At 43.1% G+C, this 23,788-nt stretch overlaps 4 protein-coding genes across 10 annotated transcripts in view; 3 read left to right on the top strand and 1 right to left on the bottom strand.

The window, feature by feature from the left end:
* The first annotated feature begins 1,809 nt into the window (after window positions 1-1,809).
* epn3a (epsin 3a) lies at window positions 1,810-16,188 on the top strand. 5 transcript variants are annotated; one of them, XM_061700404.1, is made up of 11 exons: window positions 1,810-2,044; window positions 2,475-2,550; window positions 4,377-5,105; window positions 7,167-7,285; window positions 9,112-9,201; window positions 10,637-10,720; window positions 10,889-11,018; window positions 12,258-12,407; window positions 13,127-13,192; window positions 13,267-13,497; window positions 13,923-16,188. In XM_061700404.1, the coding sequence occupies exons 3-11, from the start codon at window positions 4,538-4,540 to the stop codon at window positions 14,198-14,200; spliced, it is 1,716 nt and encodes a 571-aa protein (XP_061556388.1). In that variant the 5' UTR covers window positions 1,810-2,044; window positions 2,475-2,550; window positions 4,377-4,537; the 3' UTR covers window positions 14,201-16,188. The 5 variants fall into 5 exon arrangements, with proteins under 5 accessions (XP_061556388.1, XP_061556387.1, XP_061556386.1 ...); XM_061700402.1 differs by lacking the exon at window positions 1,810-2,044 and adding an exon at window positions 2,051-2,167; XM_061700403.1 differs by lacking the exon at window positions 2,475-2,550.
* Window positions 15,777-19,357, bottom strand: arl16 (ADP-ribosylation factor-like 16). Of its 3 annotated transcripts, none has more exons than XM_061700407.1 (5): window positions 19,087-19,357; window positions 18,966-19,019; window positions 17,991-18,107; window positions 17,776-17,891; window positions 15,777-16,583 (listed from the first exon to the last, which is right to left on the bottom strand). In XM_061700407.1, exons 2-5 carry the CDS (start codon window positions 19,017-19,019, stop codon window positions 16,418-16,420), a joined length of 453 nt encoding a protein of 150 aa, XP_061556391.1. In that variant the 5' UTR covers window positions 19,087-19,357; the 3' UTR covers window positions 15,777-16,417. The 3 variants fall into 3 exon arrangements, with proteins under 3 accessions (XP_061556391.1, XP_061556394.1, XP_061556393.1); XM_061700410.1 differs by having other exon boundaries at window positions 17,991-18,160; window positions 18,966-19,021; window positions 19,276-19,299; XM_061700409.1 differs by having other exon boundaries at window positions 17,991-18,160; window positions 18,966-19,357.
* Window positions 19,358-19,740: 383 nt separating this feature from the next.
* On the top strand, window positions 19,741-22,013 carry fn3krp (fructosamine 3 kinase related protein). The gene is made up of 6 exons (XM_061700739.1): window positions 19,741-19,991; window positions 20,051-20,202; window positions 20,313-20,404; window positions 20,881-20,963; window positions 21,063-21,185; window positions 21,516-22,013. The coding sequence occupies exons 1-6, from the start codon at window positions 19,851-19,853 to the stop codon at window positions 21,852-21,854; spliced, it is 930 nt and encodes a 309-aa protein (XP_061556723.1). The 5' UTR covers window positions 19,741-19,850; the 3' UTR covers window positions 21,855-22,013.
* Window positions 22,014-22,338: 325 nt separating this feature from the next.
* tbcd (tubulin folding cofactor D) overlaps window positions 22,339-23,788 on the top strand; it is a 28,152-nt gene continuing 26,702 nt past the window's right edge. Inside the window, exon 1 of the mRNA XM_061700169.1 lies at window positions 22,339-22,857. Coding sequence (XP_061556153.1) covers window positions 22,587-22,857 — 271 coding nt within the window. The 5' untranslated portion in view covers window positions 22,339-22,586. The remainder of the gene's footprint in view (window positions 22,858-23,788) is intronic.

Raw genomic sequence — 23,788 nt, 5'->3', positions numbered from 1 at the left:
GGTGTCTCTTGCAGTACTCGCTCCCCCCCGGGGTGCCCCCTCCTCCCATCTGCACACGCCCTTCCTCCTTGCGCTGACCTCCGCGGGCTTTGTTGGGAAACAAAGAATGCTCGGGCATCTGTTTTCAGGAGAAATAAAAGACGCAGGGGAGGGAGGGCGTGTCGGGACGCCAGCAATGAAGTCGAGCTCGACCGACCTGATCGGTGAGAATCCAAACGAAGCCGCGACAACTCGAGCTCATTTTAATGTTGGAACAAAAGGACAACCCTCCTCCTCGTGCTTCTTGAGGCCTTTGCACCGTTCCCCCTGTTGACATTTGCATATGTTTTTTCAAGGAGGAGCTGGTATTTCCTGTACATCCTGCTCCGCCGAGCGCTTCCGAGTCGCTTCTCAGTAACGTTTCCTTCACCTCCCACGACGGGCATTAGCGTCCTCGCTACCTACGCACGCGGCTCGCCGTGATTACGCAAGCCCAAAGTCAATAACGGCGAGGGCCTGTATGATGCATAAAGACGTGCACGGAGACAACGCGCCATTAGTGCCGATAAATAAGTCAAGAGCCCGTACTTGCTGCTGCAAAGGAAATGGGGCTCTCAGTTGAAGCCCTGCGGGACACATCGCTTTCATAACATTTATTTTTTTGGTGGGTTTAAAACTATGCTACCATATTTTTGCAGGCCCCAAATCAAGGAGGGATCTCAGACTGGAATCATAATTTTGTTTACATTTTGTTTTAATCAAAGGCCGCTCCCACGTCCATTCCCGGTACACATCTGCACTTATTTTGATATGACTCGCAGTACGCACCCATTTTCTATCACGCTGGTCTTGATTATGGCCACAGGTGAGCGACAGCCTTTGCCATCTGATTTTGGGTGAGACAGGTTACACCCTGGACTGGTCGCCAGCCGATTGCAGGGCACATATGGAGGCACAACCAATCACACTCAAATTCACACCTACTGGCAATTTAGAGGAGGGGTGTCCGCGGGGTCACACTGTAGTGTTGGTTTTAGAGTCTTTAAGAAGCTTAAAAAGCATGTTTTTCAAATGTGGGAGCCCCACACGCCGTAAGTTTCCTAGCTTACAAATACTTTGATACTGTGCTTACGTAGATTTGTCAGGTATCTGTACTTGTTACAGTTGTGGCTTTTGGGGGGGGGAAATGTGCCATAAATAAAGTTGTTTATTTAAAAAGGGAGAGATGCTACAGCACAGACATTCGAGGAACACATTTTTAATGCACCGCATCACAGCATTTGTAATGCTAACTTACACTCACTACAACTGAACGCACATATCTTACTTTGTCAAAATAAGCTTGTCATTTTTTTCTGCATTTTTCACAGGACGACGTAATGTAAAAAAACGTTGTAAATAGCGAGCGGTACGGTCACCTACGCTCGAGAGCTTGATTGACTGAGATCTTCAGGAATTAAAAGGAGGAAAGATTGCTTCACTGAGAGATTTGGAGACGCAAGATGTTAACCTTTCCATGAGCTTACTTAAGAGAATTGTTTCATGTCGTCGGCCGTAACAAGAATGAGTCGTGCCGAATGCCTTGAATCTTGTTCCAGCCTAAAAACCACCCGCGTCTGGCATTTATAAAGTCGTTTGTTAAAACGACAGCAAAATTAAACTTTTACTCATCTCACAGTCTGTACTTTATTTTATTTTATCTTTTACATTGCTATCTGTCCATAAGTGCAGAGTATGAGTAGTTGAGGGCCCTCTTCGGAGGGCAGCGAAAGGGTTAAGTGTGACTGCGCCCCTCTTCCCCTCCCTGCCTGCACTTTGGTGTTTTCAGCAAAGGTGCCTTTTACAACACTGCTTTACGCCCATATAAACGGAGCGGTTAGGAATTCATTCCCCCCCCCCGCTGAATTAGAACCTGGATCGGAGATATTTTTGGAGACTTTTAGTGTTTTCCGCTCTATCGTCCGGTCGGGACATGCCGAGAGGCGGAGGCACATTTTGGTCTTCCCTCCTCCTCCTCCTCCTGCTCCTCCTCAAGTTGGGAGCTTGACGCTGGCATGTCATGAAGGTAAGAGAGCGGGGAGGGAAGAGGAAATGAATATTTACTGTTATTTTCTCTTAAACTCAGGTTTTTAACTTTTTTTTTTTTTTTTTTTTTTTCCCCACCCGAAATCACGGGAGCTGAGTCACGGTGAGATCGTTCTCCTCTTCGGCCGCTTTGACGCAACGTCCCGGGCAGATTCGACATATACGGGACAATTTGTCACCTAAAATGTGCTTTTTAAATCTTATTTTAAATGAATTCTGCCATTGTATTCGCCCATTTACACTGACATATACTGTAGTTAGAAGCGAGGTTATGTTTACGTGTAAAAAAAAAAAAAAAAAAGAGCAAGCAGAATTTATAGCGGACTATCCCATCTCGAATAAGTACCATTGAAACGGAAATTTGTGTTGGAAAAAAAAAAATCCGTGTTACCATTAAGCTTTGTCGTTAGTGAAGTACCAGGAAGTGGACCACCTGAGTCGCCATGACGTCACGCATCCACATGACCCGTCTCAGGAATCTTTAAGGTGACTTTTGTTTTGAATTAGTGTCGCGCACATTTTTTTGTTTGTTTAATATTTCTCCTCCATTTTGTGGAGGGTGGGTAAAGCACACAATTTAAGGACATTGACAAGACATCTACCTGTGTACTCTATTGAGAGGCGATACAAGAGAGGTAACCATTAAAAACAAAAACTATTATGAAATAACTAAAATGTCACTTTGTTGAGTAGTCTGTGTATAAACGTGAGAAAAAAAAACCGTATTGCATTTTTGTCTTTGTTTCCGCTTGTTAGTCAATCAGCAAAGGTTCTTTCTTCTTTGACGGAAGATGACGTCAGATGCCGGAAACTTACGACTGGAAGGCACCATTTTAAATTTGGACTGGAATGTACCACTACACGCCACAGTGACTCAGACTTTTGGGCGGGGGGGAGGAACAGCTACAAGAATTTAAATCATTAATAACCTGAATTAATTATTCCACTGCTTTGCAACGTGTTGTAGAGCTCAGCAGTGTAGGTTTTGGGGTTATTAATTAACTACGTGCTAACGTACTAACCAACAAACAGGTGAAGATGCTCACCTGATTGACACTGCTGGTAACAGTTATGCTTATTATTCTGGTTACAGTTTGTCATATTGAAGGACGTTTTAAGTATTTACCACCTTTCAACTCCTACCATAACAAAAACGTTTATTAATTCTTATCTGTCAAGGTCAAGCAAGACTGAGCATTTTTTTCTTCGCCAAGGGAGTCATTTTGATACTTCACAATTAGATAGTGTGGGTGTACCTAATATTGTGGCCCATGTGTGTATTCTCCGTCTCACTTGGATGTTATCAGTTCATCCACCTTGACGGTATTGATCAGTCTAAAGTGCAGCCCAATGTAATCATGAACGGTGGTGTTACATATGCAAGATTTCCAAAACGGCTCCCCTGAAATACTCCACAGGGACTCAAAGTGTGCTTCACTGAGTCCACTAGGAAACAATGGTTTGTTTTTTGTTCCGTAATCACTTCGCATTGTCCCGTCGAAAAATGAGCTTAGGTATGGCGTTCCGTGCCGCAGTGTCGTTTGGCCTCCACCTCTTAACACCTGTAGTTATGTTGTGTGACCCTCCCTCCCCTCCCTTTGTTCCTCCTGAATTTTTATTCATTTTGGTCAGTTGTATGCTTCCAGGACAGCACGGCGCAGTAGTGGTTCGCACGTGTGCTTCACAGTTCTAAGATTCCGGATTGGAATCGCTGCTGCGGCCTTTCTATGTAGCGTTTGCATATACACCGGATTCGTCCCAAGTTCCTCTGAACATCACTTTTGGCTTACTGTAGCTCTTTGCTTGTGTTGTCATTTCGTATTGCGTTAGCCTCATGGCATAATTGCCCAAGTGATTTTTAACTTCGTGTCACAATAGGAACAATACCAGTGTGCTTGCTAATAATGTTGTTTTTACATCATGTCTGCGTAGATTCTCAGTCGTCAATGTCACCTGAAAGGTTGACTTGAGGCAACTCGACTTGTCTTGTTTGTTTCATTTGTTTTTTCTAGTTCCTCCGGAAAAGTAAAAAAATTACATAGGCAATTATGTTATTAGGCTAACAGTTTGTTTGTTTGACTATTTGTACTCCTCAATAAATGGCTGAAAGTGCCTCAGGGACTCTTGCACTCCCCCCCCCCCCCCCAAAACTTAATTTTGGCTCGCCACGCAGAGCAGAAAATTGAGGACACTTGTAACTTGTAACCTGAGGCACTCATAAGTCAAGGTACCACTGGTATGTGTAATGTGTCTCCCAATACTTTTGTCCAAATGATCTTAAACGTCTCACCTGTTATCTTCTTCCCCAACAGGAACAAACTTGTGGATACAATTGAAGTTGCAAAGACGAGCTTGGATTTCTCTCCTTTTCTTCTGAGCTGCCGCCTAACGAGCCCCTTCCAGTTTGTATTTTAATTTTTTATCCCACACCCACCCCTGCCCCCCCACTGGAGCACCGAACACCACCGCCGCCATGCAGACCTCGTCGCTGCGCCGGCAGATGAAAAATGTGGTCAACAACTACACTGAGGCGGAGATCAAGGTGCGCGAGGCCACCTCCAACGACCCGTGGGGCGCCTCCAGCTCGCTGATGGCCGAGATCGCCGACCTGACCTACAGCGCGGTGGCGTTCACCGAGGTCATGGGCATGATCTGGAGGCGGCTCAATGACCACGGCAAAAACTGGCGCCACGTTTACAAGGCGCTCGCCCTGCTGGACTACCTGATCAAGACGGGCTCGGACCGCGTGGCGCAGGAGTGCCGGGACAACATCTACTCCATCCAGACCCTGAAGGACTTCCAGTACATAGACCGCGACGGACAGGACCAGGGTATCCACATCCGCGAGAAGGCCAAGAAACTGGTCGCTCTGCTGAAAGATCCGGAAAAGCTGAAGAAGGACCGGGCCCAGGCGTTGAAGACCAAGTCGCGCATGGTGGGGGTCTACGGCGAATACGGGGAGCTGCCTCCTCCGTATCCGGGTGCCCACCCCACCCACTACGGGATGTACGCGTCCAGAAGTTCTCCTCCTTCTCTCCACTGTGAGTAGCAAGACGAGTCACACCTCATACATGGCTTATCTTGTTCGGGGTCGCGCGTAGCTGGAGCCTAGTCTGGCGGAAGCGTGGCTGCCATTCTGCGCCTACGGCCCCTCTGACCGCCACATTCATTCATTGGCAATGTGGGTAAAGCGTCTTGCCCAGGGACACGACGACGACATGCGCTCATGCGGGGATACGAATCTGTGACCTTCTGGTTTCAGGACGTACACATACCCTCAGCGCTACGCTGCCCTAAATCAATATTTTAATGTAGGAGTCTGTCGGCATGAAACATTTCTCAGTCAAATTTGCCCACTCTTCTTTGCAGTCGCGCTCCGAAACGGTAAGATTGCGAGTGTATCGCTGGTGGGTTTCAAGAGGGTTCAAGCCTGAGGTGTTTTAACCTGAGTTTCCTTTCCGTGTGACCTGTGATGGAATGGGCATAACATTTGACAGGTTACTCTGTACAAAGACATAGTAGGCCTATGCAACATTTTCCCTTTTGGTTTTAAGAGGGTTTTCAATTTTGCGCTTCACCGACTTCAGCATTCCTGTCTTTCTCCCGTGTACAGTCACATCAGCTAATCTGCAATTACAAAAGAGAAAAAAGAGATGAGGCCCACACCCCTTGTGTGTGCATGCATTCAAACCCCCCCCCCCCCCCCCCCCAAAAAAAAAACAAGCTAACCGGTACGAGCGTCACACACAACACCGCTTAATTGACACAACTGTTCCACGAAAAATCTAATTGAAATAAATAAATTCTTGTATTTAATCCATTACAGTTGCACTGCTGTCTTAATAAAACAGTATAGACATTTATTGTAACAGTGCTGTAAAAAAAAAAAAAGTAAATTTGCACTCATGAATATGTTAAAACGCAGGATGGGCGTAATGATCGATTTAATTGATTAAGAATTCTGTAAATTGAGTGGAATTTTGGTAAAAGGGAGAACACTAAACTCTACTTTAACGCTTCTCATTTTTGTAGATAAGTGTCAAAGAAGCGTAAAAAAATGGATAAAAAAACATTTATTAATTTACATCCCTTTATTAAAAACCAGGACATTATTTCAAACTGACTGCAGAAAATGCACAAACATAAATTGATTATGTTTTAGTTACTGGTTTGGTCTGTAACGTCAAAAGGAGTTTTTTTTAATTTTGCTGTCCGTTGGCTCACGCTCCATTACAATAAGTAACGAGTGTAGGAAAGTTACACTCCATTGATCTTGAAGAGTGTACGTACAAATAATTAGAGGTGCAACAATTAATCGACAACTAATTGATTATCAAATTAATTAACAATTTTTGATCGATTAATCGTTTAGAGACCTTGCTTAGCTTCAAAATTTCAAAATCCTCGGAATGTCAGCCTGTCAACAGTAAATATTCCCAGATTTGTGTAGTCCTCCACGAAAGCAGACTTATCTTTTTTGCAAACATCTGCTTTTAATTTTGAAAACAATGATCAACATTTGTTGCCTATTTTCTGACTTATGTTACGGACCAAACCAGGAAGCAAATTTGTGCATTTTCTATACTGTCAATTTGAAGTACTATCCTGTTTTCCAATAGTACTGTTTTCCAATAATGGTGTAGAAAAAAATAAAATAAAATGAGATTAATCAAAAAATTGATTGACAGATAATCAATTATTACAATAATTGTTAATTGCAGCCCGAGTATTAAGTTAATATGAAAAGCCTGGTTACTGCTTGGCGTCTGCAGTTCTGCAAACCCACCCCGAGGATCTGTGCTATTTAGATGGGCCTCGCTCCAAACCCCCCCCTCGCTCCACGATCTGTGCACAGGGGCGGTATTGTTCTCAGTGCGGGTCCAACAAGTGGCAAGCAACGGCAACAAAGATCCAAACAACGAGCGCCGGCAGATAAATTAACATTCAACGCCAGTACCAGCGCCTCTCTGACCCTAAAATGCAGCCAAAGATTTTTTGTTGTTTTTTGCCTGTGTTCGCTCCTTCTGTCAATGTTTTTTTTTTTTTTTTCCCCCCCCCCTACTTCCCAAAACACTCAGTCCTCTCTCCTCCCCTTCCTCCAGCCTCCTCTCCCTCGCCGAAGCTGGCGGCAGACATGGAGCAAGCTCGGCCTACCACCACGGGGGAGGAGGAGCTCCAGTTGCAGCTGGCCCTGGCCATGAGCCGGGAGGAGAGTGAAAAGGTATGCCGTATCCCACATATGCATTACTCGATACATATTTATATAGCGTGCACTAGAGCTACCAACGGATCAGTAGTGATTCGGATTGAGTCACAAGTCCCCATGAAAAAAACAAATCCCAAATAAGAAATTTCACATTTGAATTAAAACGAAGCAAAGAATAACATACTACTTTTATTTTATTTTGACAAGCGCTGCAATGTTGGCACTTCTGTTGTTTACGGCGGCTGCCATTTTGACTTAGTGCGTGTCACTTCTGCGCATACGGATTGTAGCGTCACTGCAGTGTCATTAGGAATCCCAGTGGTGTTGTAGGCAGGACACGCTCCGCTGCAACATGATTGGCTACTACATGGCGGGAAGGGCAGGCTAAACAAATGTGATGAAATAAAAACAAAGAAGTTTGTTATGGTTAGGTTTAGGGCTGGAGTTGGGGTTGAGACAGTTTAGGTTGGATTAGAGTGGGTGAGGGTTACTGGGATTCAAATTAAGGTCCCCCAACGTAATCGCTGCCAGCCTTCCCAGTTAACATGGATATTTGACTTCTAATGCCGTCAATGGCAGCGAATGTGTTAAATCACATACTTGCATTGCCATCTGGAAACAGTCGGGCGACCACGACTGACCTTTGGTTAAGCAGAACAACGGAGCCGTTCCGTACTTGAAAATTCACTATATTGACGATGAGGCATAATCGCGATTACCATATTGATAAAAAAAAAATCAAGATTAGCATTTTCGTGCAGCCTTAGTTCAAAGAGACAAAGAAACACAAGGAATAGCGTACCACAAAAGGAAACATAACATGACGAGATTAACGTCGTGCGTTGTGGGTCGTCAATTACAATAACTAACTGTAATGTATTGAGGTGACACTCGGGTGACCATATTTTGTCCTGGAAAAAAAGAGGACCTTTGTCTTGGGGTCTTGGAGTTGTTTGAACATAATTTTTTTTTTTTTTTTTTTTTTCATTTTTGTGTGCATTTTCTGAAAGGCGACAATGCCAAAACACGAGTGCTATATGCGGCCACCGGTGGCATGGGATCGCTCACGTCCGTGTCCAACCAAATCATAAGCGCCTCTTACGCAGGCCAGCATTTCCCTGAGAACACAGCGTCTCTGTCTCTGACTCAGCCAGTATTGGCATTCTGATACATCACTGTGAGCCAGCCAAACAGGAAGCACGTATTGATCCACGCCCGGGCGCCCGACACTGCAGCCTCTTCGCCACGTAGTTGCGAGAAGGAAGTGTACAATAAATAATTTTAGCTGATCAAATGAATTAATGGCTTCAGACTCAATTTGTAGCTCAAGTCTTTCCTCCTAATCCTTGCTCCACTTGGCCACAGCCTACCACGACAACAGTGGTTCTCGATGAAAAGACCGCAATGCAGATCGCATGTGAGCGTCACCAGAGAGGTCGCCAAGAAGGTATCGCTTCAATGGGTCCGGGGACAAGAAGGAAACTTTTATTTTCCTCTCTTCCTCCTCCAAGCAGCTTTCTTACACTACATGGACAATAGTATCAAGACACACCATAAAATTGTCAGACGTCTTCCCAGAAACGTGGAAACAGTTCTAGCGTCAAAGTGGGAGAGCAACTCCATGTTATCCTCCATTTGCACGTGTCCCAATACTTTTGTCCATATTGTGTATTTTGGTCCAATTGGGTCACTTTCTGCCTCAGGCCTTATTTTTTCACAAAGTGGTCAGTCTTCTCTTCTCAATGGTGTGAGCTGGTGTCACAGGGTGACGACAAATGGACATGTCAGACAATGTCAAAACATTTAGTTTTGTTTTTTGGTTGTTTTCAACCCTCTCGCAGTCAGTCAAGCGGACACCCGCCTCGCTGGACATGGATGAGGACTCCCAGCTCCGCTTAGCGCTGAACATGAGCAAGGAGGCACACCAACAGGTAGGCAGCCTAGCGAACAGTCACAAGTCAAGACAATTAGGGCACGCCGGAGAGATGCTATCAATACAAAATAGGCTAGAAACCATATTTTGCAGTGGTGGCACTCGATGAACAAAATGTAAATAATTAATTGCACTTTAATTGAAAAAAATAAGCAATGTTTTTCAATTCAGATACTGTACATTAAGGGCAAAAAAAAAAAAGATCCATTCGTCAACTCAATTCAGTTTAAAATAAAACATTTGCATCTGGCTAGTTCATATACAAACAAATGAGTGGATTTTTTTAACAAAGTTCAAAGATCCGAAAATGATTTCAAGCAAGGCTCTAACTCAGAGTTGGCAAACTTTTGTGCTCAACAGCCACGTTTGATTTTGAAAACGAACAGATGGGCCAGGCCGTTTGTTGATGAAGTAAAAAGAAAAAAAGTTCAAATGTGTATGGAAAATATGTAAAATAACATACTTTAACAATACAAGAATATTTATTATTTTTATTTATAGTTCTTTTAATTAAATTGTAATGTAAATTCATTATTTTAATGATGTGTTTCTAAGTAATCATTTACAATAAATCAGTTCACAAATGATTTAATGGAATAAATGACTAAAAATAAATGAATACATATTTACTTCCAAATTCTAGTTAAAGGAAGTAAAATTAATGCAACAAATGGTCCAGCACTTACATACTTTATGTTAAACTCAGATTGAAAAGACATCATTCATAACGCATTCAGCTAAACCTAATTTCCACCTGCAGCTAAACAAGAGAAGAAATACAAGACGTGAAGAAAGAAAAACAGCACAGTTTAAAAATACACAAGGAGATGATTTTGTAATATTATGTGCAGCATACATGATTTTTCAAGGTCTCGTCTCCAGTTACCTTTGTCAAGGCAGAAAATGCAAAATGAACATTTATGGCATTATGACTTCGAAAAATGTGAACAATCGATGCGCTCGGTCTGTCGTGATGCTCTCCTCAGTCTCGCCTGTCTGCGCCTTTCATGAATAAAACTTATAGAAAAGGTCTACAAACACCTGGAATAGCCTCCTAGAACATCTGAACTTCATTTGGGCTTGGCACTTCAAATGGTGTCAGGTGTGTGCTTAACGTGAGTTTGTTTAATTCTGAACACAGCCATATCCTCAGTTACAAGAGGGTGTGCACACCTTTGCCACCACATTATCACAGTTATTTTTAACCCTAACCCCTCTCGATAAGATTTAGTTTTTCAATTGCGTCGTACAGGTTAAAGGTCACGTTAACGGTGGAAGAAGTTTTGCGATGATTGATCTTGTTCACATTCTTTTGATTTATGACCAAAACCTGGCGTTCAAACAGGGGTGTGTAGACTTTTCCCCAAGCCACCCTACTGTGCACTGCGTGTGTGACGGTCCTAAGGCGTGCGAGTGTGTGTATGTGTCGACAGGAGCAAGTCGGTCGCCAGGGAGACGAGTCAATGCTCAAGAAAGCTTTGGAGGAGAGCAAACGCGAGATGGCGTCTAAAGGCGGGGTATGAAACTTTGGGGTATGGAAGACCTTATTGGGGGAGGCGAGGGGATCACATCTTGGTACATAGATTTCGTTGGAGAACCTTTATGGGGGTCTGATTTGTTTTTACACTCCAAGCTTTCAACTACGTGACAAGCGACTTACCCATTTGTCTTTTCTATGCTGTCAGACCGCCTTCATGGACCTGGTCGATGTTTTTGCAGTGGCCAAAGATCCGCCTCCAAGTGAAAATGTGTGGCGTAAAAGCCCGTTCCAGGGGTCCGCTCTCGCGGGGGGCACGGACCCTTGGGACCCCTTGGGTGGGTATCTGAGCGCTACGTCTCACTGAAGATTGCGTCGCACATCCATTCAGAAATATAGAAATGGGAAATAACATCAAGTCGCCTTAAAACCTTGATGACCAGAAGAGGAAATGTATTAAATGACATTTTTACATTTTTAGCTGGCGTTTCAATATAAAATGAAGTGAAACACTTCTTTAATTGCATTATAATTTGCAGGGTGATACTGTAACCTGGCGGCGACCGCAATTAATAAAGCTGTGAATGGAAACAACATGCATTTTTTTTCTCCACAATTTAAAACGGTTTCCTGGTGTTTTAATAACATTTCTGACACGTTTTTGTCACAATACCCCAATAATTACAGGTACAGGTGCTGGTCATATAAATGGAATATCATGAAGAGAACTGAATTTCAGATTTTCATTAGTTGCCAGTTATAATCATCAAAATTCAAAGAAACAAACATTTGAAATATATAACGCCTGTGTATAATGAATGAGTATAATATACAAGTTCCACTTTTTGAATGGAATTACTGAAATAAAACAACTTTTTCACGATAATCTGATTATATGACCAGCATCTGTGTATCAAACATGACCTTCATCCTTCCCGATATACCGCTAAGCCAATGGCGAGTCCGGCTTTCGTAACCATGACGACCAGCCAATAGGCGCGTTAGGACTGGCTGTTTGCTTGTACTTGCCGGAGTGCAAAGCTGGACAATAAAAGGATTTTAACCTGTGGATACAGCAGTTTATAGACTATACTGTGTGTATGTGGCGATGGACACAAAGACACCACTACCGCGTCATCAACTTTGCTCAGCAAAAAAAATGAAGTGCCGCTTATCAAAGGCTAAGGCTGTTAGTTTACAAAACGCAATGCAGCTCTGCTTACCTAGCGCGGAGTCTTTTCCAGAACATGTCCGCTTTAAAAAAACGATTGTAACTCTGAATATTATATTTTAATAGCCATTTAAATACTCTTTCACTGAGCAGTCAGACCCTATCGCAGAAATTTCTGTGTCTTGTTCTTCCCCCTTGAAGAAGTCTTTGAACTTGAATTTATTGATTTATTTTTTAACTTTTGAGGCATATTTCTTTCTAAAAATGTTTGGTCAAATGCAACTCCAAATTGTTCCACTTTTTGGGTGGAGGGGGGGGGGGGGGGGGGGGGGAGGGTCCACTTTGTACGAGTGAAAAATGTGTAACCAAGTCGTCCACTCTTCCATTTCCCCATCTGCTATTAAAGACGGAAGCAGCGGCTCGTCCAGAGTGGATTCTCCCTGGATGGCGCCGCCCGCCTCCAACAGCCCTCCGCCGCCCTGGGAGCCCAGCCCGCCCCCGGTCAACCCTTGGGACCCCCCGGCTGGCACTGCCTCCTCCAACCCATGGGCCACGGGTGGGTGTACATTTCCTCGTTCGTAGCTAACATAATTATGTTACGGGCAACGCGGCGGCCTCGTGGTTAGCGCGTCTGTATCACAGTTCTGAAGTTCTGCGTCGAGTTTGCAGATTCTCCTCTGACTTCCTCACAAATTCCAAAAACGTGTATGTTAGGTTCATGAAATTCCCTTTTAAGTGGAAATAAACATGTCTTATTAATTTGACACATGGAAAAAATGATGCCACTTCGGCAAACGTCTTTCTTATGTCTACACACATCTACATATAAAAATATATCCGCTTAAAGCCTCCGGTGTTCGGCGTATACCTCACCGGGTTGTGGCGACTACGAGGCGCTCTAAAGCGGCCACCGAGTCCCATGCCGCAGTCCACACGCCGGTTAAGTTGGACATTGATGTTCTTTCCATCGCTCTTGCGCCTTTCTCTCCGTGGCGTGCGAACGCTCACAGCCGACGACGAGGCGCTCTAAACCGCCCACGCCAGCCCGAACCCCCGGTAGGTGGATAGAGAGAGGGATTGAGCGACCAGGGGAGGGAGGAGAGAACAATGGGCACAAGAACGGTACTAGTCCCATGATGTCAGCACCACCGCCGATGCGTGCCCCGCGATTGGCCGGCAAACAGTCCAGGTTGTGTCCCCACCTCGTTTAAATCAGCTGTGAGGTCAAGCGCTGTAGAAAATGAATGGCTGCATAATTAGGTTCCAATGTTTCAGGATCGTCTGCAGTGGATCCTTTCACAAGACCAAAACGGTCTCCTCGCCGAGCTGTAAGCCCCTCAGGTAAACAGTTTACTATGCCCCAAAACTTTTGTCTACTCTAAAACAAACAAACAAACGAGAAGTCCTGCTTTTAGATGGCGATCTGTTCGACGAGGCCATGGATGGAGGGAATCTCAACGGGCAGAGGGAAGGCAGCCCCGAGATGTTTGACTTTTACCAGTTGGGACAGAGCCTGGCGGAACCCGACCCTCGCGCGCTGCGCACCCCCGAGTCCTTCCTGGGCCCCGCCGCCGCTTCGCTGGTCAACCTGGACGCTCTGATCACTGCCAACGCCCAAGCCAACGCCATGAACCCTTTTCTATCAGGTATTTGCTGACCAGCACAAGTGGACTTTTGAGTACTTGAGTAAATTTGAGTTGAGAATTGGAACGATGTCAGTCATGTCTGCTCTGGTGACAATATACGATACGCTTGCTGAGGAAGGGTTTTCGAGCTCATTATCTTGAGCGACACACACACGTAGCATATGAACGTCGTCAGCTGAAGTTCAGAAAAGCTGCGTCTTTCAGTGTTGACGAGGGGAGGCCAGTTATCTGGTTTTATTTGTAAACAACCCCTTCATTTGAACTATTCATGTGGTTTTAAGGGAGTTCAAAGAAGCATTTTTGCTGCTGCTGTTTCAGTCACATGGTGAGAACTATGTCAAGAATAACACCAATAAACCCAATCAGGACAAACACAAACATTTGCAACAAGTTTCAAGTATATTGCCTCTTGTTTTTGTCGCAAGGCGCGGGTCCTTCCACCACCGTCAACCCGTTCCAGCCGGAGCCGGCCAGACCGACTCTGGGTCAACTGGGCTCGGGCTCGGGCACGCTGCAGCCTTCTCTGCCCTACAGCGCCTCCCTGCCTCTGCCCGCCAGCCAGCAGCCGGCCAGCCTTCCGTCGTCCTTCACCCACCCGACCCACGCCGGCGGCCTGGAGCTGCCCCAGCCTCTCTTGCCCCTCTCCACGGGCGGCGCTCCGGCGTCGCAGCCCGCGCTGAACAATCAGAACCCTTTCCTATGAGGAACAATTAAACTACAGTCGCAAAAAGGGAAAATGAACTGCAGCCCGAAGGAATTGAGTGACACCACCTCCCACTGTTTGTTTCCCCCCCTACATTGTGGCATAACAAGCTAATGGATGCAGTAACAGGTTAGAAATTATGTATCATGTAAAACTTCTTTTCAGGCTATCGGCAATCGGCTAACGTGTCAAAAAGAAGAAAAAAACCTGTAAATTGTCGCCGTTGCACTTTGGCTTTTATTTCCACTCAAATGTGTTCCGCCTTTGTCTAGTCAACAATCCTGTCGCACACTCAGCTGTTTGTGGCACCTGCTGCTGCTGCTGCTGCTGCTGCTGTTATACACTATGGACTCAAACAGCATTGTCACTTATAATTGGGCTGAATTGGAAGATAATGTAGTTTGGGAAAGTGCTTCAGGTTTTACGCTAATCAATCAACACCAAATTAGTAGAATGTAATCGAAGCACTCCATCAATTGCTTCTATTTGATATAGATACTTGATATTTCCTCAAATAGTGGCCGACCCTCAAAAATAGATGCTGTGACCATAATAATCACTTGGAAAAATAAACCCTTTCTTCAAATAAATGCCCCCACCTCCCTCCCCAAACAAAACAGGATAGTAGCTGGCATTGTTTCAGTTCCTAGGCGCTTATGTGGAGACTAGATTCAGGTTAATGCTAAGATGAGCCCATTTAAAACTCTTGCTAACCAAAACAATAGAACCCACTGCATCCTTAGCATGTTTGTTTTTGTTAAGCAATGTTAGCATCATGTAAAACTCATTGTAAGGCTACCTGGCTAACGTGAGCCCATTTTGAACTCTGTTGCCAACACATTTGCTGACCAAAACAGCAGCGTGGAAACAGTATTTCAGATGAATTAAAGTCTGGAGTCTTACCTCTTGTGTGAACGAGTTCCCTTCGAAAGCTGATCTATTGTTATGCGGAGACTAATTTCAGGCTATTGCTACCGTATGCCCATTTTGAAATCTGTTGCTAACCTAAACAGCAGCACCCATTGCATCTTTAGTGCGTTTCTGTTCTTTGTTAAGCGGCATTCGTGTTGAAAAACGAAATTGTCAGGGGTGAATAAGGTGCGACCGTTTTGAACGGCGTTGCTAATGCTGTTGCTAACCAAAACGGCAGCACGTAACGTGAGCATATTTGAACGCAGTTGCTGTCCAGAACAGCAGAACGTGAAGTCTTCCAAATTAATTCAAGTGAGGGGACTTGACCGAATGGTGCAAACTCAACTTTTCACGACGTAAATCTTAACATACCGGTAACGTTTAATATCAGGTAAAAGCATCTCTCCCCCCCCCCCCCCATTTGATGTTGACTTTAGACCCCTGCTGGATCATCATAAACATGCATCATGTTTATAAGGCCTGTATTTTTTTAAAAGAAATCTCAGAGCACACCACCAAACAAGTGGATGCAGTTTAACTATGTATCTTCTGCCATCTAGTGGAAAAGCATGGAATTGTTCTGCCAGTCCCTATACGTCGCTGGCATAGATAGATGAACAAAGACATTTGTCGTAAATAATTTTCAGATCAATTAAAACATCCCTATATTCACCCAAAAACATTTTTTATTGAACATTTTCACTATTTCATATACATACGGTACAAAAACGGCTGTGTGTTTCTTTTTCCTGGTACGGGCTCTCAAAAAATAAACATGACGCTTGCTCTGTCTTTTACTTTAAATCAAAACAATGAATAATCGTACATATTGTTGTACTCCAATAAAATGTTGTCCATGTACAATGGTTTGCTTTCTGCCATCCGTTTTGACAAGTTCAATTAAACCAAGTTTTACCATGTCAACAGTACAGTATTTGCAAAATCAAATCACACGAAGATAACAACCACAACAAACATTTCAACTTGTGTAGCGATATAACCCCCCACCCCCATGATGTGCAATTCAAATCAAGTCTGATCTAATTGGTCTGATCTAATAAAGTATGATCTAATTGGTACTTACGTACTCTAGCCAGCGTTCACAAATTTGTTTCAATGTGTGCACCTCCGACGTTAACGTTTCCTTCATGTATTTGTTGTGAATCGCCTCAAGCGAAGGCCCCACAATCTTCATCCACTTTCTGGTCATCGCTTTTTCAGAGACTAAATAAGTGCCTCGGCTCCATTTTCTTCACTATTTGAATCAAACGTCACCGTAGCGTCCTTTTTCCCGCCAACTAAATGTCACTTGGCGGCGACGGACTCCAGCCACGTCAACACCTCCCGGAGTCCCGTTCCGGAGCGGGCGCTCGCTTCCAGCGTGCTGATTGGCTGAGGAGCGCAGGCCACCAGGTCATCCAGTCGGAACAGCGACCGGATCTCCGCCAGGCTCATCGTGCAAGGCGTGTCCCTGGAGGGGAAGGTGCCAAGAACGCCACGTCCAGGTTAGTTCGGATGATTTGACTCCAATCCGTCACGAGGCTTCCCGGGACATTTGCAATTCTCGTGCACCCCTTAAATGTTCGACCGTCACAAAACCTTTGTGGCAAAAATGGACACGCACACACAAACGGCTATAAAGCCATCATACCGCAATATTCTTTTCCTTTTCCATTTTACAACTGAAATGTAATAATAAATAAAACGCAATTAAATTGTACTTTTGAATGCAAATATAAATAAGAGTGTATGCAAATACAATAAATGAAATATTTAAAAAAAATTAAATTACAAAATATTGAAACTTTATTTCTAAATGTAAATGTAAAAATACCATAAGTTGAATTGAACTGTATTCCTTTTTAATGCAATATGTATAATTAAAAATACAAACAACAAACAAAAATATATTAAAACAAAGTTGACAATTCTAATGTAATAACTGTTAGATTAACAAATACAATAAATATTTGATCAATTTTTCAATCTTTTTAAAATAAAATGATCAAATATTTAATGAGACTAATTACATTTTATTTTACATTTGTAATCAATGTAATATAAATGTAACAAAATTAAATTCTTTAATACAAATATAAAGTACACTGAATTACCATTTTATAGATATAAAATGTATTATTAGAAAATACAATAAGTATGTTTACTCATATGGTTACGTACTCTTTCATAAAAAAATGAAGTTATAGAAGTTATTCAAAAATAAACTATATTTTTATTTCAAAATAAAAAATTTATAATGATGACAATAAATGATATTTTTTTACATTTTCCCTCTTAATATAAACCAATTCAAAAAACCATCACACATGCTCAAAATATTTTGGAGATTTTAAACCTTGAAATGAGAGTTTACATTTTTTTAATTGTTATGTTTGTTTCTAGAAAAAAAAAATTAATTATTGTCCAAATATTCAGTGGTAGACTCCTGGGGCTTTGTTGGTGGTTAGAATTTTGATTAGCAACAAAATTGATTTGACTGCTTTAATATTTGTTACGTAGTTCCCTATACCCCCTCTGGCTGGAAAAAACAAAACACAAAAAAACTTCTCAAGCACCATCTGTTGCATAATATTATATCATATCCGATATACGCTATATAAATCGTTTAATATGTCTATATAGCATAACAGTTGTCTGTTTACCTCTTGTTGAAGATTATAAGTACAGAAGTGTCTCGCAGGGCTTGGGCAGAGAGCACCGTCAGCAGCTGGATGCACGACGACGACACCTGAGCGATGTTGGCCGAGTCCACCACGAACTAAAAAAAAAATAAAAATAAACAAAGCGTTCAAACTTCACACCGTACACACAGTGCAGTAGTGTGTTTTTCGGCTCAGTCGTCGGAAGCAGCACTTACTATGACAGAGGAGCAATCGTTGAAGTAACTGCGCCAGATCGGGCCCATGCAGCCTCCCAGCTCCCTCACGGTCAGCTTCTTTCTCCTCAGCGTCAAGTCCGTCAGGTTGGTGCCCACCTGCCCGGGCATTACGCAGGCAAAGAAAGACCGCATAGAGTTCAAATATAGCACTACGTGAACAAAGAAATAGATTGGGAAAAATGACATTTTAAAAATGAACCAACACATAACAAAATCAATATCAACAACAATCATAAAATTAACAAACCAGGCACAAAAAAAAATGTAATCTATATCATGAGGGAAATGTGTAATCTATCATTTTAAAGCAGTAGTAAGTAAAAATAAAAATATAGCAAAACAATACAATGAATAACTCACAGTGCATTTTAAAATTGAAATATAACAATATCTAAAAATACAACACATTCTATTTTAGAAAAATATATAGAGGAAAAACAAACTAAAGAAAATATACATTTATTTCAAATTGCATTGTAATAATTTATAGATTAACAAGATCGATAGTTTGATTTTATTTGTTGAATTTAAATACAATTATATAATTTCAAAATAAATACACTTATTGTAAAAATATATAACAACAGCAAATTCAATATTTAAAACGTTGATCAAGAAATATATACTCGATATTTTAATTGGATTGAATTTAAATAGATAAATGATATGAAAAATAATAAATTAGACCGGATTTTAATCGTTTTAATAAGAATAACAGATGTATACATAATCTACAAACAGATATCATAAAAATAAATTAAAACATTTTTGGGGAAAATAAAATGTAATAACATGAAAAAATATATACATGGATAGAATTGTATTTGAGTCTTTTATCATACAAAAACACACATAAATACATATGTAACACTTTAAAATATCTAATGCAGTACATTATAGGTTTATAAATGTCATAAAATCTACACAGGGAACTACAAAGGAATTCATATTTACAGTTGGCAGTGTATGTGGAGGGCTATCCACGTCAACAGCTCCGTGCAAACTCATCTGTAGACGAAAGGTTAAGAAAGCAACAATACAACTTATTAAAATGATCTTGCATTTGACAACTAACTTCTAATAGTCCGATTTGTCGTATTTTTAGCTGCAAGTAGTCGTGCTCCTCCTCGTCCTCCTCCTCCTCATCATCATCTTGCCACACTCCAGCATACGCGAAACGTTCAAAGTAGCAAGTAGCTGCTAAGCCTTTATCTTTTAGCCTTTATCTTATCTTTGAAGTATCCCGAACGAGCAACAAGGATATTGAGTAGACGTTTTAAGAGCAACGTTTTCCCGACGCCCGTAGCTCCGACGAGCAAGCACACTTTGTTGCTGTTCATTTTATTTTTAGGCTCCTCCCTTGCTATTAGCATGTAGCACCTTAGCTTCACGGGGAAGCACGGTGACGCTCACGTGATCAGTAAACGAGTCCGTGATAGGACAAAGCCGGACAGGGATTCCGTTTCTGATTGGTCGGGGTGAAGCAAATTCTACAGAAAGTGATAAAGACCAAAACACATACCTGTCACAACATTTCATTGATTTGGCAACCAGTCATTTGTTCAAAAGTGGCTATATGTCACTTAAACAGTTTAAACATACATACATACAACGTTTGTAGTATTACAATAATAGATTTCGGGTAGCTACATTCCCCAGTAAAATGATGCAACGACGTATCCCGTTAGCGCTTGCGTCGTCAGTCCCCCCCCCCCCCCCCCCAAAAAAAACAACAAAAAAAAACCCGCAGGCTCTTGGTGCGTGCGTTTCTCCTTATTATTATTATTATTATTATTATTATTTTTAAAACTGCAGAGTGCATTTTGTCGTTGTTGAGCGATGGAAGATAAGCTAAAGAAAGAGTTGGGTACAGCCACGCTCAAGTCAGCCGGCCACTCTGGAGGTGGATGCATCAGCCAGGGCCAGAGTTACCACACCGACACCGGCAAAGTCTTCGTGAAGCTCAACCACAAGAGCCAGGTCAACTCTTAACCTGTTTGGAACGCTGCTAGTGCATTTTTCTAACCACGTCTTTGCAGGCCAAGTTAATGTTTGACGGAGAAATGGCCAGTTTGGAGGCCATAATCCAAACTGGAGCGATCAAAGTACCCAAACCTGTCAAGGTGATCGAGTTGGACACTGGAGGCTGCGTCTTTGTTATGGAGCATCTGGACATACGAGGCCTTAACAAGTGAGGCCACTCGCGCCCATGTTGCATTGCCTCCGTGAAAAAAAAAAAACCAACACAAATCATTAAAAGTGGTCTTTGGAAGGTGTTTTTTTTTTACTTGTAATGTGCAGATATTCCAAACAGCTCGGAGAGCAGCTGGCTCATCTTCACCTTCACAACAAGCGACAGCTGCAGAAAGTGAGCGAAGAGCAGCAGACAATTGGTAATTGGCTATTCACCGTGATACCACAAAGTCACCTTCAGAATGGAGGTTGGGTGCTACAATTTAAAAAATAACATTTCCGAAATAAAACTATCGCTATTTATTCCTTGTGTGGCAAAGATTGTGTTGGAAGTTGTGAATTTCCTCAAATAGTTTGCTTGTCCAACTGCAGAGAGTAGCGGATGTTTCTTATTTGCAAAGAGGAGGCCTTTATTTGTACAAATACTTGGTTGCTTTTTGTTCTCCGTTCCTACAAAGAGTACTAGGCGTTTATTTGATAAAAGTTCTTCATTTGTGCAAATACTTCATACGAATGACTTAACTACAGAGAGTACCCGGAGTTTATTTGATGCTAAGCCATTTATGGGGGCTTCTAATTGAGGTGAGGCGTTCATAATAAATCTGGAAGGGGGCCTCTTTTTGAGGCGACGCAGCGGTGAACGAGACGAATTGATGAGTAGCTCGTGTGCCAATAGGAAAAGGAGCCGGGCAGTCTGCGGCGGCTTATGTGGACAAATACGGCTTCTCTACCAGCACGTGCTGTGGCTATATACCACAGGTAAACAGATACTGCAAAGCAGACAACCCTGCAGCCTTATTGATTGTCGAATCGTTTCAAGCAGTATTACCGCGGCTTCTATTGCTTTGTCTCTTCTAGGACAACGAATGGCAGGACGAGTGGGAGACATTTTACAGCCGACAGAGGCTCGAGCTTCAGCTAAACATGCTGGAGAAGTCCAACGGCGACAGAGAGGCCAGAGAGCTTTGGGCGGCACTGCAGGTACGCCGGGTTTACTACTTTTGAAGCGAGCAGGACTTTCTTTGTGCAATCGCTTGTGCACGGAGAGGCTGCTGTCTAATTACAGCGTTGGTATTTGCAAACGAGTGCTTGTGCATGGACTCGCGCTTTTCTATTTACTCAACTGAAGATGGATTTTCTTTGATTGCAAAAGCTTGTTTTTTTTTTTTTTGTTTTTTTTTTTACTCAATGACAACAAGTACAAGGTGTTTACTTGCAGCGCAAATGCTTGTGTATGGACTGGCTGCGTTTCTGTTTACTCAAGCGCAGAGGGTACGTGTGCACCGGTGACGTGAAGTGTGTCTTTAACAGCTGAAGATCCCTCAGTTCTTCGGAGACGTGCAGATGGTCCCGGCTCTCCTCCACGGGGACTTGTGGGGCGGCAACGTGGGAGAAACCGCCGAAGGCCCCGTGGTCTTCGACCCCGCTTCTTTCTACGGCCATTCCGAGTTCGAGTTGGCAATCGCCGGGATGTTCGGGGGCTTCGACGGCTCCTTCTTCTCCGCCTACCACGACAAAATTCCCAAGGCGCCCGGCTTTGCGAGAAGGAACCAGCTTTACCAACTCTTCCACTACCTGAATCACTGGAACCACTTTGGCGGTGGCTACAGAGGCTCGTCGATAAGTGTGATGAAGGACCTGCTCAAGTAATTGCACTTAGCTACCTACTATGGAATGCGCCAGTCTTAAATAATATAAAGTGTCCAGATTAATGGTCTTTTGGTCATAAAGTTTTTATGTTCATTACGCACAAAATATTATCTGATTAAAAATGGCATCAAATCAAGCAAATAAACAACTGCAAATAGGTGGGGTGTTTTGTGTTTCTTTTTTTTGTGGGTGTGCTGGCTGTATCTCGAAACAATATTCATGTTCTCGTGCAAAAGACACGCAAACGCGTAACATCACAGAGATTAAAGACGTCCACGGCTCTCGTTTGGGAAACACAAACATACGAGCATCTCTGGAAAAGTCATGAACAGGACAAAGGTGAGCATTGAGGAACTCAAATAACGCGATGCGAGCTTCTCGCTCGCTAGCTACAACTTGCCATCGATTTGTTTTGCTTCCGCGTCGGCGCCACTGGCGCATGCGCTGTAACATCTTACGAACTGCGCCTTTTCGCTTGCCGTACCGGGGCAGGGCACTTGCCACAAAATGCGCGAGCGTTTACTGGGCCAGCTTGAGCATGACAACTATTGAACGTAGCCTTTTTTAAACTTTGATTATGAATGTTTAACATGGTCGCGGGATTATAATCTAAATAATCAAACGCTAAATACATGCATGAACGTATACGTCCCAAGTTATGTGTACTAGCCGCGAATGCTAACGAGCTAGCGTCTCCATTGCAGCTTACCTAGCCTGTAGAACTTGAACAAAATGGCTTCATTGAGGACACAAGTTGCTTGTTCGGGCGATGTGGGAGGCGGAATGATTATATCCGAGACGGAGGTTGGGTGCGGCGGTGACGAAGCGGGCGAAAGTGATGTGACGGAGAAGGAAATGGGCTGTGGTGTGGACGGAGGAGATCTGAAAACGTGTGTGTTGGAGGGCTTCGCTGAGCGGGGCGCGAGCCAGGCTCTCATCGCCAGTCTGCCGGACGTCCACGGGGAGCTGACGAGCAGGGAGGCCGCCACGGAGAAGTTTCAGGGTGAGCGTCACTCACTATGAACCGCAGCACTCTTAACCGAACCTTTATTGAGTTAAGGCACATCTTTTACATTGTCACGGCACACCAAAAGTATGTCTTGGATTTTGTCTTAATATCACATTTTCTTTGTCACAGTGGGAAATCTGGGCCGGTTTAGAGCAACACAAAGCAAGTTTTGCTAACCTATTCTCACCTATCACCTATTTGCTTTTGTGGTGCTCAGGCCAAAGCCTTGTTTACCATTAAAAAAAATAAATAATAATAATAATCTGCTGGCATCTTGGTCCCTAGCAGCTACGTTGAACTGAGTTGAAGGGCTTCATTTCATCCGACAGTAGCCCAGTTTAGTTAGAAATAAGTGTTTCGCTGCCATCTTGTGGCATCTATAGGCAATTACAAAACCTTTTTGGGTGGGCGCGAATTATTTGCATGATTTCCACGCTTCGCAGGAGGTCTTGGCGCCTGTACTGAAATAGTGACGATCTCGTCTCAATTTACTCACAAATGGACTTTGTGTGAAATGTGGACTTGTTTTGTTGAACATAAAGCTTATTTTCTTGTATGAATAGGAACAGTTGCATACACAGGTTAATTGTACCATCTGCCATTTAGTGGGAGAGCATTTGATTGTTCTGCTTGCCACTCTACGTCTGTGGCATAGATAGATGAACAAAGATACATTGTTTGTCGCAAATAAATAATCATTTTTGGACTATTTGAGTGAAATTGGATCATTTGCCACGGCACAGTGGGTGGGACTGACGAATGGACTGAAATCTTCTGAAGCTCGCATGGTCTCCCTGCTTAAGAAGGCATAAGTTCAGGCCCGCCATGAGTTTGCCAGTGAACATCTAAAAGACTGAGAAGCCTTGGGACAAAGTGTTGCGGTCAGATGAAACAAATGTTTTGCTGTTTGGCATCAACTCAACCC

Source organism: Phycodurus eques, chromosome 16 (genome assembly GCF_024500275.1).
Source record: "Phycodurus eques isolate BA_2022a chromosome 16, UOR_Pequ_1.1, whole genome shotgun sequence".
In the NCBI taxonomy this organism is placed as follows: Eukaryota; Metazoa; Chordata; class Actinopteri; order Syngnathiformes; family Syngnathidae; genus Phycodurus; species Phycodurus eques.
This window is presented reverse-complemented; position numbering and strand designations above follow the sequence as displayed.

Bases quoted from the DNA above. Each gene is read 5' to 3' on its own strand.
- fn3krp (XM_061700739.1), top strand. From the start codon at position 19,851: ATGGAAGATAAGCTAAAGAAAGAGTTGGGTACAGCCACGCTCAAGTCA. The intron at 20,964-21,062 runs GTAAACAGATAC...TGTCTCTTCTAG, and splicing joins GCTGTGGCTATATACCACAG to GACAACGAATGGCAGGACGA. The intron at 21,186-21,515 runs GTACGCCGGGTT...TGTCTTTAACAG, and splicing joins AGCTTTGGGCGGCACTGCAG to CTGAAGATCCCTCAGTTCTT.
- epn3a (XM_061700403.1), top strand. From the start codon at position 4,538: ATGCAGACCTCGTCGCTGCGCCGGCAGATGAAAAATGTGGTCAACAAC. The intron at 10,721-10,888 runs GTATGAAACTTT...CTATGCTGTCAG, and splicing joins AGATGGCGTCTAAAGGCGGG to ACCGCCTTCATGGACCTGGT. The intron at 12,408-13,126 runs GTGGGTGTACAT...CCAATGTTTCAG, and splicing joins CTCCAACCCATGGGCCACGG to GATCGTCTGCAGTGGATCCT.
- arl16 (XM_061700407.1), bottom strand. From the start codon at position 19,019: ATGAGTTTGCACGGAGCTGTTGACGTGGATAGCCCTCCACATACACTG. The intron at 17,892-17,990 runs GTAAGTGCTGCT...TTTTTTTTTTAG, and splicing joins ACGATTGCTCCTCTGTCATA to TTCGTGGTGGACTCGGCCAA. The intron at 16,584-17,775 runs GTAAACAGACAA...CTTCCCCTCCAG, and splicing joins CTTATAATCTTCAACAAGAG to GGACACGCCTTGCACGATGA.